Here is a 19,689-nt window from a genome sequence, read left to right on the forward strand (position 1 = left end):
AGTGCATTAATATTTCTTTAGGTCTTATTAATTATATGATCATAACTAAACTATTTATAGTTAATAATCATTAGCTTAAATCTGTCTATGTTTATTATTCAACTTTTTTCTTTGCTTTCATTTATTACCTAGGTTGCCTAGCCTCGCCATACTCCCCTACTCCATTGTACCCCTGGCTTTGCCTGTGTCTCATAATGCAAATTATTACTTACAGTGTACCTGAGAGTACTTGTAAACAATTTACCTCATTTTTCCTTTTTTTCTGTGGGGAGCCCCTACGGCTCCCTGGAGCTTATCGGGCTAATGTGTGTTATGTTAGACCGGGACATTAGCTAAGGAGTTCAGACCTACCAGGGACCAGCGCCAGAACCTGGCCCCTTCAGAGAGGTTTCAGGGAGCAATGGCCCTGGAAAACCCCATATGGTTGGGGGTTTTCCTTATCTGCCATCGACCGGGGTTAGGCACCCAGAAAGGTAGGCGTAACAAAACAAACCCCACATGGTAAGAAACTACAACAAAAACCGAACAGAGAGGTAGAAAACTCCCTACAATCCCAAGGAAACAAGCAAACAAGCAAACATCACACTTTACTGCCGCGCCGATCGTCCGCGCAGCCCTCCCCACCCCGGGAGGGGGAGGGGGAAGCCCCGGACCTACCGCGCCGGCTGCCAAGCTTCAGTTCGTTCGCTAATGTCAACCGGGATTGACGCTTCTCTGGCCTCAGTTTCCTAGGCGGTGTTTGCCTTGTGTGGCGTTCACTGCCGTGTGTTGTGGTGTGCGGTGGCCAGGAGTACTTCATCAGTGCCGGGGCTGCATGTGCTTAGTGGCTGCCTTCCCTAAGCGCCCTGTGAGTACTGCCCTTGCGTTACAGGGTTATCTTCCCTGGGGCGTTTGGGAACCATTCCCGTAGAGGTTCTTGCTGCTCGGCATTTGCCTCGCCCTTGGGGCCAGCTGGGGCTTGGGGCCCTTGTTTGGCCCTGGGTAGGGATTGGTATTGTGCTGGTTAGGGCGTCAAGGTGTTGCGCAGCCTGCCACCTAAGCGGCGGCCGGTTTCTGTTGCCTCTGGAGACGGTGTACTTTTGCGGGGTTTTTCTTTTGTTTTTCATTTTCTTGCCTGGTGGGGGTCTGCCTAAGGTGGTTATAGTTCCACTGGTAGTGTTTGGCGGCCCTCTGCTAGGCCCCCGTGCTTGTACACGTCTCGAGGGGTTTTCAGTGCTATAATCTACCCTCTTGTTATGTTTGGGTTTCTTAACCGGTTAGCAACACCTTGCCCGGGCTTCCCGTAGTTGTTACCCTACGGGCCCTGGAAACCCCTGTCTGGGCTCGGGGGACCATTGAATGTGTCTTCCGGGTTCCAACCCGTCTTGTACGGGATCGTTGGTTGCTGTTCCCTTGTCTCCGGGTGACAGTCGCCATTTTTACCTCCGTCATGCTGCCTGTTGGGTCACTGACACCTTGACCCGGAGTCTTGCGAGTGATTCTCTGCTTGTTCTCCAGTACTCTCCTGATGTTATTACTGTTCAGAGTACAGGCGGCATCCGTGTTGCAAGCTAGGTTAGGTTGCTGCAACATGCTAGGTTGGTTTCCCACTCGAATGCCCCGTGGCCGCCCCGTTTGGTTAGGTGCTGCTCGCCCCTTTCTCTCCATGTTCCCGGCTCCGGACCGTCTGCGTGTTTCTGGGTCGGGGCGGGGTTCAGTTGCGGCAGAGACTCGGGCGGTTTTCGGGGGATGCCCCGTTCGGGTTGGGGACGGAGGTTTGAGCCTGTGCCTCCTGCCAAGGCTTCTGGGTCTTACCAGCGGCCCTTTCTTGTTGCCTTTCCCATGGGCTCTTGCTTTTCTTTCAGGGCGGAGGGCTTGGAGGACGGCTCTGCCCCGGGGCCTCTGTTGTTGGTTCCCGGGGCTGTGGGGGATGCCTACTAGCAGTTCTGGGGCGGTTTTGCCCCTTCAGGGGTTTTTCTGCTGTTGGGCGTCGTTTTTCGCCCTTCCAGTCTGCTAGCTTCCCACATTTGCTGGCGTGTTTTTGTGTATTAAGCGTCAGTCACAGCCCCTGCTGGCGGCCATTTTCGTCTGCCGGTTTCCCGGCGTGGCCACCAGGGCGGCGTTGCGGTTTGTTTACATGCGCCTGGGTGTGCGAGCGAGCGTCTCTGGTGAGTTTTCAAACAATTTGCAGGGTTTTTGTTCTCCTGTTGTCGTTTCTTTGTTTTTCTGGTGTTTTCTTGCCGTTGCCTGTTTCTCTGGGAACGTTTGGGTGTTGGTTTGGGTCTGAGCCTCTGGGTTTAGGCTCAGTGCCCCTGGCTGGTATGCTTGCTCCCACACCTTGCCCCTCGGTTTTCGGTCTGTTGGGACCGTTTTCCCAGGGCGTTCTGCTGGGGTCTGTGCTTTGCCTTTTAGTGGTGTTCTCCGCTGGCAAATGTGGTGGTTTGGGCTCCCCCTGGTTCGATTCTGGGTTCCTTTGGGTTCCTTGGTTTCGTTCTGGAGGTTTCTTCCTCTTGGGCCCCCTTTTGTGGGTTCTGGGGACTTTGTTTCCTCATGTGACCCGGTTCTGCCTTTTGGGGTTCCGGGGTCTTCCTGGCTTGCAGACTGAGCTTTTTGGGTCTTGGCACATGTTGTGGTTGTGCTGGGACTTTGTGGTTTTGCTGTCGAGGTGGGCCTTTTGATGCTGTTTTGTGCCTTCTTTGCCTGGCCGGCGTAGTGCTCTTTGCCACTAGTCGGCGGCTTGTGCTTTTACACTGTCCTCACCTAGTTGTGCTTGTGGGGGTTGAGCTCTGGCTCCTTGGTCCTGCCTCTCAACCGTCCGTCAACAGGTGTATCGGTTCCTGTGCCTCTTGGGCTCTGTCATGTCTACATGTGACATTGTATGGGGGTCAGCCTCGTTCCTTGTGTGAGGAGTCGCCACATTACTTCTTAGTGCTTTCCCGTTCCCATTCTGACACTCCCAAAAAAAAAAAAAAAAAAAAAAAAAAAAAAAAAAAAAAAAACTAATTCTATCTGTGGCTCTTTTGGGTACTCAGTTTCCACCTGTGTCCCCTAGTGCGTGTGCCCCTTGTGTTACATAGCCTGTCCTTCTCAACCCTGTCGATTCCCTTGGGTATCTTGTATGTGGTGATCAGGTCTCCCCTCACTTCCTCTTCCAGCGAAGTGTGGTTTCATTCCGTAGTCTCTCCTCATGACTTCGGTAGTGTACTTTTTCTTTCTGAAGGGGTTCTGTTCCCTTCTCTGTTGACTGGGCGCTGGGGGAGCAGCTTGCTCTGTTGCCTCTCGCTTGGTCCCGCTGTTGGTGGGCGCTTTGGGTTGTCTTCCGGCCTCTGCTGGCGTCGGAGGACGGCTTCTCCCCCTTGGGGGGGGTTCAGAGCTGGCGGGGTGGGCTTCTTCCCTGCGCTTCGTCATTTCCTCTTCGTGGGTGCGTGGGGCGTGGTCGATCCGCCCCATCCTTCTGGGCTTCCCGTCTGCTCTTTGCAGTCATGAGCTTTTCCCGTCTGCTCCTTGCAGTCATGAGTTTTTCCAGTCTGCAGTTCTTCTGGACTACTTCCGTCTGCGCCCTGGATCCTCTGCCCTGCTCGGGGGACTGTTGTCTCCTGTTCGGATTCTGTTAGGGCCGGGTGCATGGTTGGTGGACCTGGACCTCCAGGTCACTTCTTGGCACGTTCCTCTCCAGTTTTTCTGGGGCTAGCACGGTTGGTAATTCCCTATGTGTACTTGCCTCAGTGTGGTTGCAGGATGTGCGCTGCTCTCGTGGTGTCCCGTCTTCCCGGCACTCTTTGTCATATAATGCCTTGATTATTGCATTCCCTATTTTGTGAAGGGCACTTTGTATACTCTTTGCATCTTTACCGGATCTTAGTGCCCTGTCTGCGTCTGAGATTCGGTGTCTGGCCTACCTCGACGACTGGCTGGAGTGGGCTCCCAGTCAGTCCGCTTGTCTGCTCGCCAGGGGATGGTTCTTTCCAGATCGCTGGGTTTGGTTTCCTGGTGATCTGGAGGTTTTACCTTCTGTTTCCGTCCCGGGTTCGGACCTGGGCCTTGTTTCAGGCTCTTGGGCCCCTCATTGTCTTCCCTCCAGAAGTGTTGCTGTGGCTGTGGTCCCGCCTTTGGCTGTTCAGGAGGGGGTCCCGGGTTGCTCAGCGGTTGCTTGGGCGGTTGTGCGGGAGTTTGCACTTCGGCGTGCTTATCTGCCCGCGGAGTCGGGTTTGGCTCCGGCGTCGGTTGGTTCCTCCGGAGACTCCACTTCCGCCTCTTGCATTCCTTGGGTTCCTCTGGGGATCTGGTGTTGGTGCTGCGTCACCAGCTTCCTCTTTGGGGTTTTCGGGGTTCCGTGCCTTGGCGGCTCCCCGAGCCTTCGCTCGATGTGTTCACGGACGGGTCGTCTCTCGGCTGGGGCTTTGTGACCAGTGTTCACCAGGTCGGCCGAGGTTGATGGAGTCTGTCTGTCCATCGGGCTCACAGCCCGGTTCAGGTGTTCATGGCTGTCTGGTTTGCGCTTCGGAGGGTTTGGGTCACTAGGTATTCTCCCATTCAGCTCTGTTTGGACTGTTCTCTGGTGGTTCTTGCCGGAACCACAGGGGGTTTGGTTAACTGTGTGGTTCGTGTCCGGGGTGTGTCCTGCGTCCTGGTGGACAGCTGTCTCGGTTCATTCCTCTTCGTGGGTTGGCCAGTCGTCGCCGATTCGTTTTGTTGGCTCTGTTGGGCTTATGGACTCCTGGCCATGGACGTCTTCGGGTCGGCGTGGTCTAGGCGTCGCCCGTTTTGTGGCGCCCTTCCCACCTGCGAGGACTTCACGTTGGAGGCTTTCGGCAGGCCTGGTCGAGGTGGGGGGGTACCGGTACCTCTTCTCCCGGTCCAGCTGTTGCTTCGGGTTCTGGATCAGTTGCAGCCCATTCCCACGAGAACAGTCCTTATGGTTCCACTGTGGCCGGCCCGGCCTTCTTTTCAGACGCTGCTTGATAGGTGTCCGTACCCGGGGCGTTTTTCCTGAGGCTTCGCCTCTTTCAGCAGGCCGAATCGGTCCTGTCCGTGACTGGTTCGGCCTTCTCTTTGGCTCTTCGCGTCTGGTATTTTGACGCAGGTATCGCCATCTCTATGGTGTTCAGGTGGCTTTGTTGACGGTGTCCCACCTGCGAGCTTCGTCTTGGAGACTGTATGACGTTTCTTACGTCTTCTCGCGTTTTGTTTCCCCCCCGGCCTGCTCATGAGTCTCCTGAGCCATCCTGGTCCTTGTTCAGGGTGCCTTCTTCTCTTCCCCTCAGTTTGTGGTAGCCCCTTCGGTTTTAGTTTCCTCCTCTTTGGTACTGGTGGTAGCTTTATTGGTGTGCAGCCTTTCTCTGTCCTGGCGACGGTCGAGACGGCTGCTTTCCGGAGGGGTTCTTGGGGTATTAGTACTTGTTTGGTTTGGCCGGGGGGTGCGTCCTGTGTTCTCCCGGGTCGTCCGCAGTGTTTTCCTTCTTACTGCGGTCTGTCTTTGCGCCCGTGCTGTTCAGACGTTTGCAGCGATTGCTGCTGTGTTGGTGACGTCTCGGGCTCATTTCGGGCGCAGGGAATTGTGGGTCGCACAGGTTTTTGGCCGCCCATCCATGTGTGCGTCTGTTCTTGGGCGTTCTTGTTGCCTTGGGTCGCAGGTTTGCGACCGGTTGTCTTGGCTTCGCGTTGCAGAGTTTGTGGCGGCCGCCTCCCGGGTTAGCCCTTTCTTTTCCTTCTCTTTGGGTATGAAGCTCCAGGGAGCCGTAGGGGCTCCCCACAGAAAACCAGCGTTGAATGTAATGAAACGCCATTTTCTGGGTGAGCCCCGGAGGCTCCCTGGAAACCCTCCCTCCCACCGGTCGGCGGTTTTTTCGCGTTGGTTGAAGCTTAGCTTCCGAACTGGAGCTTGGCAGCCGGCGCGGTAGGTCCGGGGCTTCCCCCTCCCCCTCCCGGGGTGGGGAGGGCTGCGCGGACGATCGGCGCGGCAGTAAAGTGTGATGTTTGCTTGTTTGCTTGTTTCCTTGGGATTGTAGGGAGTTTTCTACCTCTCTGTTCGGTTTTTGTTGTAGTTTCTTACCATGTGGGGTTTGTTTTGTTACGCCTACCTTTCTGGGTGCCTAACCCCGGTCGATGGCAGATAAGGAAAACCCCCAACCATATGGGGTTTTCCAGGGCCATTGCTCCCTGAAACCTCTCTGAAGGGGCCAGGTTCTGGCGCTGGTCCCTGGTAGGTCTGAACTCCTTAGCTAATGTCCCGGTCTAACATAACACACATTAGCCCGATAAGCTCCAGGGAGCCTCCGGGGCTCACCCAGAAAATGGCGTTTCATTACATTCAACGCTGGTTTTTTTTTCATTTTGTGTTTGTCTTGTATAGTCTTGATTATATTTTAATTTTTTTTCCTCCCTTTTATATCAAAATTTTGTTTTGAAATTGCCATTCTTGCCTTGTTTTCCTACAACCAGCTTTCTTATGCAAACAAGTATAGACCCAGAACTAAACCTCTTATCTATGACAATCATCACTTTAATGATCAAAATTGCAGATATTTTACAGCTCATGATGTAAACAATGTATTAACACATAATCACAGTATCTCTGTAATTAACTTGAATGTAAGATCATTAAAAATTAAGCAAACACTTCGATGATGTTAGTGCCTTGATTGAAACTATTGACAACAAATTCTCTTATTATACTTACTGAAACGTGATTAAAAGAGGATACTACTCAACTCTTAAACATGCCAAACTACTCAGCAATTCACAACTGTCGACCAATTCAGAGAGGTGGTGGTACTGCTCTTTACTACCACCAGGATCTAACATGCTTAAAAGTAATTAGAACTAGAGACTGCTGTGGGGAGTATATCTTCGCCAGTTTCAGAGTCAAGGGTGCTGAGTCTGTCCTGACTGTGGGTGCAGTCTATAGAATTCCTAACACTGATGTGTCCAAATTCAACTCTAATCTCAGAAATCTAATACTAGACAACAGACTGAATAAAAACCATCTAATTATCGCAGGGGACTTTAACATTGACCTCTGCGAGCCTGAAACCCCTACTTCTGCCAGCTTCCTCAACTGTATGAATTCCTGCTTCCTCATACCCTTAATCACTAAACCTACTAGAATCACTGATAGTACTGCCACAGCTCTTGATCACATCTGGACCAACATAACCTCTCCGCTTACTTCAGGGATAATCATTGATAGCACTACAGACCATTACCCCACATTTCTCCTAATTAACATTAACAAACCACCTCTAGAGACAAGGGAGATAAGCTTTAGGCTGCACAATGAAGCTGCCATAGGCAATTTTATAGCTGCTGCTGCTAATGTCAACTGGGAGTCCAAATTAGGTAACATAGGGGACATCAACCTAGCAGTGCAATCTTTTCTTCAAAAAACTCTCAGCCTTTATAACACCCACTGTCCTATGCTAACGAAACAAGTCACAACTAAAAGGCTAAACACTCCTTGGCTTACAAAGGGGATACTTAAATCTATTAATAAAAAACATGACCTTGAGAAGTATAGGTTAGGAATCGTCTCCAAAGAATTTTCAAAGAATTACTCATCATTGCTATCTAAAATAATTAGGAGAGCCAAAATTAAATACTACGAAGATAAATTTCCCCACTCAAAGGGCAACATTAAGAAAACATGGAGCACAATTTCACAAATATTGGGATCAAAGAAGATTTTAAATAACAATCCAATACTCCAGTCCAATAATGATGGTCAGCTTTCAGCCTCTGACACTGATTTTGAGTTCAATAGGTTCTTCTCTTCCATTGGGTCATCCCTTGCAAATGATATTCCATCTTCCAGTACTAATATTCAGGACTATCTTACAGGTAACTATCCACAGTCTCTGTACCTAATGCCTACTAATTCCACTGATGTTACTGACATAATCCTTTCCTTTAAAACCAAGTCTAGAGCCCTTGAGGAGATACCAACTCTTATTTACAAAAAAGCCTCCAGATTTTTAGCTCCTGCCATTGCATTGCTCTTCAACAAGTCACTTGAACTCCAAACCTTTCCAGATATTCTAAAAAAAAGCAAGAGTAACCCCTGTCCACAAATGTGGTGATCCCACTGATGTTAACTTCAGACCTATATCAATTCTGCCAAACTTGTCTAAAATATTTGAAAAACTTATCTACAAGCAGCTTTGCTCTTATCTAGCCAAACACAATATACTTATCTCTTGTCAATATGGCTTCAGACCCCAAAAAAGCACTAACGATGCACTTGATACAAGCAGCTCTTGATAAAAATGAGTTCTCTATTGGGTTATTTGTGGACCTGCGTAAGGCTTTTGACACTGTCAACCACCAAAACCTTTTTCTTAAATTACAACATTATGGAGTCAGAGGTCACTCCCTGCAATACCTAAAGTCTTACCTTACTGACAGGCTCCAATATGTTTCTGTGAGTAATTCAATTTCTCCCACCCTACCCATCAACATTGGTGTTCCCCAGGGCAGCATACTTGGCCCTCTCCTCTTTCTCATCTACATTAATGACCTTCCAAATGCCTCCCAACAACTCAAACCAATTCTATTTGCTGACGACACGACCTTCATTTACTCCAGTCCTGACCCCCTTGCTCTAAATGTCACAGTGAATACTGAGCTAAATAAAGTCCATCACTGGCTAACAAACTCACCCTCAATATTGACAAAACTTTCTATACCTGTATTTTGTTTGGCAATAAATCTTCAAATCAAATAAATCTCAGGATTAACAATACCCAAATTTGTAACAAAGTAGATGGCAAATTCCTTGGCGTTCTCATTGACCACAAGCTGAATTTCCAGGGACACATTCTAAATATATGAAAAAAAGTTTCAAAAACTGTTGGCATTCTCTCTAAGATCAGATATTATGTACCTTGCCCTGCCCTGGTGACACTCTATTACTCTCTCGTCTATCCTTATCTCAACTATGGTATTTGTGCTTGGGGTTCTACTACCCAAAATCATTTACGTCCTCTAATTACTCAACACAAAGCTGCTATTAGCTGCAATATTTAACTCTGGCCCTAGACATCACTCAGTACCCTTACTCAAATCTCTGAATATGTTAGATATCAAGTCACTGCACATCCTCTCATGTGTATTTTATATACAGTATATAAAATGCTGAACTGTAATGTCAATCCTGACCTTAAAAGTTTCCTAGAAGGTTGTAACAGATCCCATGAGCACCACACCAGAAACAAATACCTATTTGATATTCCAAGAGTACGACTTAGTCAAACTAGAAATGCTTTACAAATCAAGAGACCTCGAATGTGGAATGACCTTCCCAATTATGTTAATAACTGTACCTCTCCCAACCAGTTTAAGATAAAAACTAAGTACCACCTAATTAACTCAATGTAACCTACCTCACCCCTAAATGTCAACCCATGTCTACGATTTTAAAAATGCTGTTTGTTGACTAAATTGTATTTTTGCTTGTTTCTGCCATGTTCCCCCCCCCCCTTTTTTTTCATTTTTTTCTTATTTTTCTCAACATAATTTATACTTTAATCTCGATTAGTATTAAGTTTTAGTCTTAGTGTTTTTCCTGCCCGAAATGCTTTGCATAATAGTGGCTTTAGGCATTGTATGTATTAGCTCTATCTATAAATCCATCAACTTTTGTATTTCACCTTGTATGTATGTACTTTACCTGAATAAATATTTGTATTTGTATTTAGTGGTCTGGTTGTCTGCATCGACAGGGGTTTACTGGCATAGCGGGCCCCAGTGCCTGGGCTTTGTGTCGGGCTCGTTCACCCTACAGGCCTTGGAAAACCCCTGCAGGCTCTGTTGTATAATGGATACCTCTTCACGGCCCACTCTTTTCTTCTTTGAGTTTGAGGGTTCTTCATTGCCTTTGTATTCATCCCAGTATTTGTGCTTGGTTGGTTGTTGATTGGATCTTACTTGAGACTGAAGAGAGAGACACTGTAGATCGGTTCACAGGACTTTATTGAGTATGGTAATAAGATAGTTCTGAAGCACTGATGTCCTACCCTGTCATGGGTCTGTGCAATACTGCCAGCAGCCACTTAAGAGCAGACCTGTCGGCTCTGTAGGAAATGACGTCAGAGGCCTAGCTGCCTCTGCAATTGGCTATACTCCAACCGCTTACAATTTAAAGTCTGACACCACTCGGACGTGCTACCAAGTCGACGTTCCTTGTTGACAAAACTTTATCTAGCTAATACTGTACATGGATTCTGAAGGACCTTGGTGGCATACAATAATAACTTGCATGTAAAATATCAGATTACACATTAAAAGACAGATCGGGTGTGCATTAATACTGACACCGTTCGGCATGTGCACAAAAATTAGAACATAATCTTACTCGGTGAAAAATCATGGTAACAATGCATTAATTGGAGCAAGAGCATGAAGAACATATACATGTCTATGTACAGTATCAGATAAGAACAATACGTACTTAAAAAGTATTGCTTAAAACAAAATTATCATCATGTGTCAATGACAAGTGCATGGAAGTAATACACGACAATTATCTGAAATAATGGAACAAGAGTTATAATAACCACAATGAATTTATAATTAGATAACGGAAAAAAAATGAATGTAATTGAATGTAACGAAAAGCCATTTTCTGGGCGAGCCCCGGAGCCTCCCTGGAGCTATCGCGCTAATGTGTGATATATTAGACCGGGGCATTAGTCTATGGAGTTCAGCCTACTGGGGACCACTCAGAGGTTTCAGGGAGCAATGACCCTGGACCCCCCCCCCCCCCCGTGTGGTTGGGGGGTTTCCTTATCCGCTATCGACCGGGATTAGGCACCCAGAAAGGTAGGCATAACAAAACATATCCCACATGGTAAGAAAAGTACAACTATAAATTAAAAAAAAAGGGGCAGAACTCCCTTCAGTCCCAAGGAAACAAGCAAACGTCACGCTCCACTGTTGTGGCGCTCGTCTGGGCAGCCCTCCCCTCCCCAAGAGGGGGAGCTGGGGGAGTCACGGACTTCCCTGTGCTGGCTGCCCAGCACTCCAGTTCGAAAGCTAAGCATCAAACAACGCAAAAAAAATGCCGACAGGAGGGAGGGAGGGTTGCCAGGGAGCCTCTGGGGCTCACCCAGAAAATGGTGTTTCATTACATTCAATGCTGGTTTTCTGTGGGGGAGCTCCTTTGGCTCCCTGAAGCTACATAACCAAAAATAATAAAAAAGGAAACCTACCTGGGAGCCGGCTGCCACACACACTCCTCAATGTGAAGTTGAGACAACAGGCTGCAACCTGCGACCCAAAGCAACACAGGAACACCCAGGAGCAGGAACATTAACCAAATAATGGGCAGCCAGGACCCTGTTCGACCTCCAAAATCCCCGTGCCCGAATATCAGTCCAGGACATGTTGCCAAATACAGCAGCCAGTGCAGCAAACCATCTACCGGCATGGACACGAGGATAGACCACAGGCTGGATAGACTTAATAATCCTGTGGAGGACCTGAGAGACCTGAACCCTGGAACAGGGAACGAGAGAAATCAGATCAACCCAAAGCATATTCGCAGCCACCGAAGCCGAAGCATGCAGGTAACTGCGAAGAACCTCAACCGGACACAACGCGTGATGCACACCCGGCCTGATCAACCAAGTATCAATGATCCAAGGACCCCTCCGGAAAACAGCCATCTCATTCTTCGCCAGAAAAGGAGAAGGCTGCAACCAAACAAACCGACCACCAGGACTGAAAGAGCAGAAACCCCTGAGCCGGAGGAGAGAATGTAGCTCACCGACCTGACCCCCAGAGACCAATGCCAACAGTAACAGAGCCTCGGAAAAACAAACTTGAGGGCTAGTTTGTAGTGCTCCCTTCGGTTCAAGATTGTTTTTCCGAGGCTTTGTTACTATTGGCATTGGCCTCTGGGGGTCGGGTCAGTGAGCTACATTCTTTCCTCCGACGCAGGGGTTTCTGCTCTTTCGGTCCTGGTGGTCGGTTTGTTTGGTCAAACCTTCGGCCGGTTTGTGTGGTCAGACAGAAGTAACATCCACCCCGAACACAAGCTAGAGTGGCTCCACCAGCACCACACGAGATGAGGCGATAGTATTAGGCATTAAATAATGGTCCTGAAAAGACAAAACAGAAAGGACAAGACAACCTACAAAGAGAGAAAGAAAATGGCGGAAAGAACGCCAGAAAACTTCATACTGTCGTCAAGACAAAGCTCTCAGGTGGAACACCATCAATGAAGCCACCTGACCACCATACAATTGGTGATAAACCCACATCAAAAAGACCAGACGTGAAGAGCGGAGGAGGAGGAGAAGACCAGATCAGTGTACTGTACAGGTCCAACCAGCTGGAAAAGGTGGAACCGTGGAAAACACCCCGGGGTTCGCACACCGAGCAAGCAGTGCCTGGAACCAAGGCTGGGCTGGCCACTAAGGGGCCATGAGGACTTCTCTCCCTTGGTAGAACGCCAACTGAAGTTCTGTTCTCTCGTCCAGAACCTGAAGCAACTGCTGGACTGGGGGAAAGAGGTATAGGTAACCCCACCTCGACCAGTCCCTCCAAAAGGCGTCCACCATGACAGCCTCACAGTCGGGAAAGGGTGCCGTGTAGATCGGGAGATGCTGAGACCACGCTGACGCGAACAGGTCCACGTCCGGGAGTTTGTACTGCCGGGAGAGCCAACTGAAGGAGTTGGCTTCAACCATCCAATCTGTGGACAGAGGAATGAACTGGGACAGGCAGTCTGCCAGGACGTTGGACACTCCTCGGATATGAATCGCACGGAGAGCCAAACCCCCCGAGAAGCAAGCAGACGAGCCACTTGAAGTGACCTGTCTCAAAGAGGTAAGGACCGAAGGGAACCCTCCATGGTTCAGACAATGAACCACTGGAGAACAGTCTGAATGGAGCTGAATGGTTGAACCCCGAGCGACCCAAACCCTCTGAAGCGAAAGTCAAACCGCCTCAAACTCCCACGTTGTGCTGTTAGCCCGATGGGAGGACGGAATCCTATCGCCCCTGGCCGGCCTGGAGAGCACTGTCGAGAGACGACTCGTTCATGAACATGTCGAGCGAGGGCTCGGGTAGGTGCCAAGGCACTGAACCCCCAAACCCCCGAAGAGGAAGCTAGCGGCGAAGCTAGCGTCATGCTTGTTAGTTCGTTTTCCTGGGGGAGTTCTGTCCACTCGTTTGTCGATTTTTGTTGTTAACCAGAATAGGGGTTTGTTTTGTGGCGCTTACCTTTCTGGGTGCCTGTCCCGGTCGATGGCAGATATAGAATGCTCCAAATCACATGTGCATTTCTATGGGCCATTGCTCCCCGTGCCTCTCTGAGGGGGGCCAGGTTCTGGCTCGTGGTCCCCGGTAGGCCTAGAACTCCACCCACATCGACTGATGCAAAATAGTTAGGGTATCCATATCAGCCATGGATAGCTCCGGGGAGCCTCCGGGACTCACCCACAAAATTGTGTTTCATTACATTCAACGCTGGTTTTTTTCCTTGCTGTTTGCGGGGTTTGCGGTTGGGCTGTTTCTGCAAGCGGATTCTTCACGTTGTCATCCGTTATCAGCCTTGTTGGTCCTTCAAGGGTCCTGGGGGGGATCCTCCCGGACAGGGCCTGTCTGCTCGCCCTGGGTTGGTTCTTTCCCAGCTCACCAGGTTCGGATTCCTGGTGCCCTGCTGGATATTCCATCTGGTTCCCTGACAGCCTTGGTTTCAGGTGCTGCTTACTTGGTGTCTGTCTTGCTTTATTATTGTAGGGGTTTCACACGGCTCCGCCTCTTTCAGATGCTCGGTCCAATCCTTTACGGGGCTGGTTTGGTCTTCTCCTCAAGCCTTCGCGTCTGGTGATTTTGACTCGAGTCTATCACCTCCTGTTGGTGATCAGGTGGCTTTGTTGACGGCCTCCCACCTGCGTACTTCATCGAGGTGGCAGTATGGGGTTTCCTGGCGGTCCTTCCTTTTTCTTTTTGCCTCTTCATAGGTATACTTTGCTTTTTGTTGAGGTGGTCTTGTTCTTTTCTCTCATGGTTGTTTCAGGACCGTCTTCGTATGCCGCATTCTGTTGCCTCGTATCGTGCAGCGCTGGCAGAGCCGCTATGGCTTGCTTTCGATTTTGATGTTCTTTCTGCACTGTTTCGCAAGCTGTCTCGGGCGTTGTTTCACCTCTGGCCTGCTCATGCGCCGCCTGAGCCATCGTAGTCTTTGGACACAATGCTCTTATCTCTTTTCCTCGGTTTGTTGTAGCCCCTTTGGTTCTAGAACGATTCTCAGAGGTTTCTGCTCCTTTGGGTTCTGGTGTTAGGTTTATTTATTGCAGCCATTCTTCTTTTTCTGGCGAGATTGGATCGGCTGTTTTTCCGAAGGAGTCCCTGGGGTGGTTGCTTGGTTGGTTTTGGCCAGGGGTGCATCTTCTTGTGTCCGGTTGTGACTCTCGGGCATTGCCTGCGTGCCATGGCCTCTGTGGCCATAGACACGCTTTGAGTTGCCCGGGGCTCCCTTCGTCCCTGTTCTGGGGTTCAGGTCTCCCGGGTCGTCTGCGGGGTCCTTTCGGTGTTGCCTGTTGTCTTGCTTTGGGGGTTTTTAAGTGCGGGGTTTCCACCTACCGGGCTTGTCTCTCTTTTGTTCGTGGCTTTGGGTAGGTAGCTGCAGGGAGCCAAAGGGGCTCCCCACAGAAAACCTGTGTTCAATATAATGAAACACCATTTTCTGGGTGAGACCCGGAGGCTCCCCGGCAACCCTCTCTCCCCCCAGTCAGTGGGGTCGTGTTTTGACATCCAGCCTCGAACTGACAGGTGGATAGCCGGCGCGACGAGTCTGGGGCTTCCCCTTTCCCCTCCCAGGGCGGGGGAGCTACGCAGACAAGCGGCGCGACAAGTATGACGTCATGCTCGTTTGCTCGTTTTTCAATTAGGGAGTTCTGTTTACTTGTTAGTTTTCTGTAGTAGTTTTAACCAGATTAGGGGTTTGTTTTGGGGCGCCTACCTTTCTGGGTGCCCGGCCCGGTTGATGGCAGATGCAGAATGCTCCACACACGGGACACCACGAGCATAGCTCTCGTCCTGCAGCTACACTTAATTACACATGTGCATTTCTATAGGCCATTGCTCCTCATGCCTCTCCAGGTTCTGGCTCGCCCCCGGTAGGTCTAGAACGCCATTCACACTGACTGATGCCAGTCTAATAATATACATATCAGCCTGGATAGCTCTGGGGAACCTCTGGGTCTCACCCAGAAAATGGCATTTCAGTACATTCAACGCTGGTTTTTTCTTATTCATCTCATTGTAGTACTTTCATATAGTTGTGTAGTCCAAGGAAGGTTATGTAGTTAATCATCCTATTAGGGAGGTTAAAATCACTATCAGGCTTTGGCATCTGTTCCATCACCATTTACTAGGAAATACAATGGGATAGTGAAGTACAAAAGTGTTTTGTTCAGTGCAAATATTACTGTAAATCTTTCTTTGTACAGTCATTCCTCACTTGATCCTGGAAGACTTGGCTGCAGGCTTTGATCTTCCTTGTGTGGCAGACATCAAAATGGGCAGTAACTTCTACTACCCAGGCCAAGAAAAGAATAAACAAAGGGTAGGTACCAGCTATTTTTTTACTCTTCAATATAAAGTATAGTTATAAGGTACAGAGGCTATCAGTGACTTGGAAAAAATTGCCAAAAAGTTTGAAGTGTTGGATAAATTAGGGTTGTGTTCTGTATTGATAGTTTCCTCTCTTCATTATCTAGCTACTGTAGTATTCCAAATACCCCGTCGGTGTGCTATGAAGCTTGTCCTAGCTACACTGCATTAAAGATATTTCTCTCGAGTTATTCCTTGCCTTTGGCTATCATGCTTGTATACTTAACCCTTAACACTATCGCTCGCTTTGGACACCGATCACGTCTATTTTTTTTCTCTTGAGTCCTAGCCGTGGACAGGACTCGCATCCATAACAAAAATATTTGTATAAAATTCATTTTTTATCCGATCGACCTCGGGGTAGTTTCAAAATACACGCCTTTAGAATGCGCACAATTTGATACCAGAATGAAAGATGTAACACGAAACTTGATGTCAGAACACTTGAAAGATTATAAATACGTTTTTGGGTCTAAATTTGAATTTTTAAATATTTGTTAAAATTCTATTTATTGTGCCATTATTATGGAACTAGTTTTAAAATGCGTGCCTTTATATTGTGAACAATTTGATACCAAAATGAGCGATGTACCATGAAAATTGACGTTAACAAACTGCACGAGTATACACATTAGGTTGTGGTGTGCAAATTGGTGCTCGTTCACGGGTAACTTTAGGCTTTGCTGCGGGGAGTCTCGCCAGGCTTTTGGACATTATATGCATATACATCTGCAGGGAATTTCATTGCGAACACAATGATACCAAAACGAATGACGTAGCACAAGAATTAAGGTGAGAAAACTGAAACGAGTATACACATTTAGGCGTTGCCGCACGCTTGCCCACACCAATAGCCCCATGATGTCAAAGTCTGCGGTGCGCGTGTGGCGCAGCCGATAGTGTTAAACTGCACAAAATGTCATGTGTGTGACTTTGAACTCAGTTCCATAAATTTTCTGAAACAATTTCAAATGTTTTGTGCATAATCTACTAGGCAAATGCTTCAACTTTGTCTAAATGATACCAGTGTAACTTGAAAAACAAGAAAATAAAAATTAATTATAAAATTGAATATTGAAAACTTCACATTTTGAAATCAGCTGCTAAAATATAAAAATATCACCAACTGTTCATTTGGTGTTATTATGCTCTCAGAATAGCATATGATCTTCATTTTCATTTATTTAGAATATAGGTTTTCAGTATAGTTTACTGTAAAAAAATTTTTGTTAATATGGCATTTGAAATACGCGCCAATTTAGACAACAAAAATTTATAACTCCAAACGTTTAGAGTTTATGAAAAATCAATTCTATAGGAATTGTAGAACAGACAGCTGTGCACACTATATGTAAAATGATGAGAATCAGTCAGAAACTAGATTTTTGGATACTGAAGTAAGTTGAAATTCTAGTTATAGAAGTTCAACTTATAACTTCAACTGAAGTTGAAGTTATCGACAATGAATAAGGCAGTTCTAATTCATGAATTTACTTTTATGTTGTAATAAACACTGTTTGGCATTCATACTCAAGTATGTGAAAGTTGTAGGTCAATGTGTGTAGAAATGAAGTCAAGAAAAAATCACACCCCCCCCCCCCCCCCCCGAAAAAAAAAAAAATATAGGGATAATTATAATGATTTAGGGAATATATTTAGGGTATACTTTATATAAGTAAAAAAAAACCTAATCTGGTCCCTAATCATCAAAACAACCTAAAGAAACAAGGAAAATAGAGTTTGAAATCTGTGAAAAAAATCAGCCAAAAAAACAATCCAAGTTCCAAGTTCTGAGAGTTGTAACCGATATATTTGTTGACCAATTTAATTCTGGCTTCACATAGTTAGGGACGAGTATACATTCTCCAGGATGTAAAGGTTAAAACAAATTCAAATAATAAACAAAGGAGGAAAAACCTTAAACCTAAAAAAAAAATTTCCCCTAAAAAAAATATTTTTTGGACATTGTTGAAAGTAACTAATAATAACATTGGGCAATGTATTTATATGATATATAACAAAATAGAGCATAATAACATAATTAATCATTATTATTTGTGTTATGTATTACTCATCAATGCTATAAAGGCACCAGCTGTATATTGACTTTGTGGACACTTCTTACTACTATTCTTCTTCTTTGTGCGTGTCTCTTATTATTGCATTATCCATCAGTTCCAGTTAATAGGAGCTGTTTTCTTTATCAACAAAACGTTCTTTTCTTGGGGAAGCCCCTACGGCTTCCCAGAGCCTACTAGGCTCATATGCTAATGTCAGACTTTGGCATCAGTCATGTGTACGGAGTTCTTATGGGCCTACCGGGGACCACGAGCCAGAACCTTGGCCCCCTCAGAGAGGCAAGGGGAGCAATGGCCTATAGAAACCCCCGTGTGATTGGAAGCATTCTATGTCTGCCATCGACTGGGTTAGGCACCCAGAAAGGTAGGCGTCCGAAAACAAAACCCTATTCTGGTGAAAATTGCTACCAAAAGCCGAGCGAGTGGATAGAACTCCCCAAACAAAAACGAGCAAACTAGTATGACGTCACACGTCGTCCTACCACTGTCTGCACAGCTTCTCCCTCCCCAGGAGGGGGAAGGGGTAGCCCCAGACCCACTGAGCCGGCGATCCACACCCCAGTTCTTGAGGCTGATGCTATCGGCTTGGTTGTGTGCTCTGGCTCCGGTCTTTTTGTGGCGCTGTGCCTTGTGTGTGTGGCGGCTGTACTCCAGGGGTGAGAGAGCCAGGAGTTATTCTTCAGTACTCAGGCTGCATGTGCTTAGGGTTCCCTACCCTAGGTGCCTTGTAAGTACTGCCCTTGGAGCTTGGGGTTACCTTCCACAAGTTCCTCGAGGTCTGCCTCTGTGTGTCCGTTTTACTGCTCGGTTTCCCGGCCTCCCTTTGGGTACTTGGGTGTTTTGTCTACCTAGTTTACCTTAGGGTAGGAGGCAGTTTTGCACTGGTAACGGGTGCAGGGTGCTGTGCAGTTTGTTGTCACCTATCACAGCGGCCGGCTCTGTTCCTTGGGGTACGTTGTCCTCTTGCGGGGTTCTATTTTTCTTTTTGCCATGGTAGAGGGTTCTGCCCTACTTGCCACTGGTGTTTGACCTCATCCTGATACTTAGTGGTGCCCCCTGCTAGGTCCCCGTGAGCGTACACGTCCCTAGGGTTCAACTGTAGACAGTTTGTTTGGTAGTTTTGGGTGCCGGTTAGCAGTACCCTGCCTGGGTTTACCTGGGCGCGAGTCCTCTTATAGTAAATGCTCGGGACCCTGGGAATCTCTTTGGGGACGCGTGGGTCCGATGGATGTGACCCCGGAGTCCCCCCTCGCTTCATGCGAGTTTGAGGGTTGTTCGGTCCCCTTGTTTCAGGGCGACGCTCACTGTTTTTGCCACCGTCATGCAGCCTGTTGGGTCGGTAACACTTTCGACCCTGAGTCCTGTGAGCATTGCTGCTTGCTGGTGACCTAATTTACCCAATCTGAGGATGATCATCTTCGGGTACAGGCTGCGCAGGCGTTGCATTCTAGGCTTCGTTTTTTGCAACGCGCTCGGTTGGTTGCTCATCCGGATGCCCCACAGCTGCCCCGTTTTGCCTATAGAAACCCGGACTTGGGGGTGGGGGTCGCTTCGACCCTGGTTCAGTCTGCACCTCCTAGTCCTTCCCCTTCTGTTGTTCATTCTGGTCCCCCTCCCCTGTTTTCGGCCCCGAAACGTCGGAGGGTTTCGGAGTCGGGGCAGGGGTTAGTTGGTCTTGAGATTTGGGCAGCCTCGGGGGATGCCCCTTCCGGTGTGGCGACGGAGGCATTCGAGTCTCCTCCCCCGACCGGAGCCTCTGGGTCTGACCAATGGGCCTCATTCTAACCTTCTACGGCTGCGCCGGCCTTGTCTGGTGGGGTCGGTGCTTGGGGGGAGGACTCAGCCCCGGGTCCTGTGGAGGAGGACCCTGGGACTGGGGAGGGGCTGACTTGGGGGCCTTGAGCCTCGCTGGACCCCGCCTGGGTTTTTGTACCCTCTGAGTGGGGCTTACTGTTAAAAGGAGTGGGGTTTTCTTTTCCCCCTCTACATATGAGTTGGACTTGGTGTCTGCCCC

At 48.2% G+C, this 19,689-nt stretch overlaps 1 protein-coding gene across 13 annotated transcripts in view; it reads left to right on the forward strand.

The window, feature by feature from the left end:
- LOC123755794 (Inositol phosphate kinase 2) overlaps positions 1-19,689 on the forward strand; it is a 61,591-nt gene that overhangs the window by 27,111 nt on the left and 14,791 nt on the right. For all 13 annotated transcript variants that reach the window (XM_069300282.1, XM_069300285.1, XM_069300283.1 and 10 more), the window contains one exon: positions 15,435-15,550. In XM_069300282.1, the coding sequence (XP_069156383.1) occupies positions 15,435-15,550 (116 nt within the window). The remainder of the gene's footprint in view (positions 1-15,434; positions 15,551-19,689) is intronic.

This window comes from Procambarus clarkii, chromosome 43, assembly GCF_040958095.1.
Source record: "Procambarus clarkii isolate CNS0578487 chromosome 43, FALCON_Pclarkii_2.0, whole genome shotgun sequence".
In the NCBI taxonomy this organism is placed as follows: domain Eukaryota; kingdom Metazoa; phylum Arthropoda; class Malacostraca; order Decapoda; family Cambaridae; genus Procambarus; species Procambarus clarkii.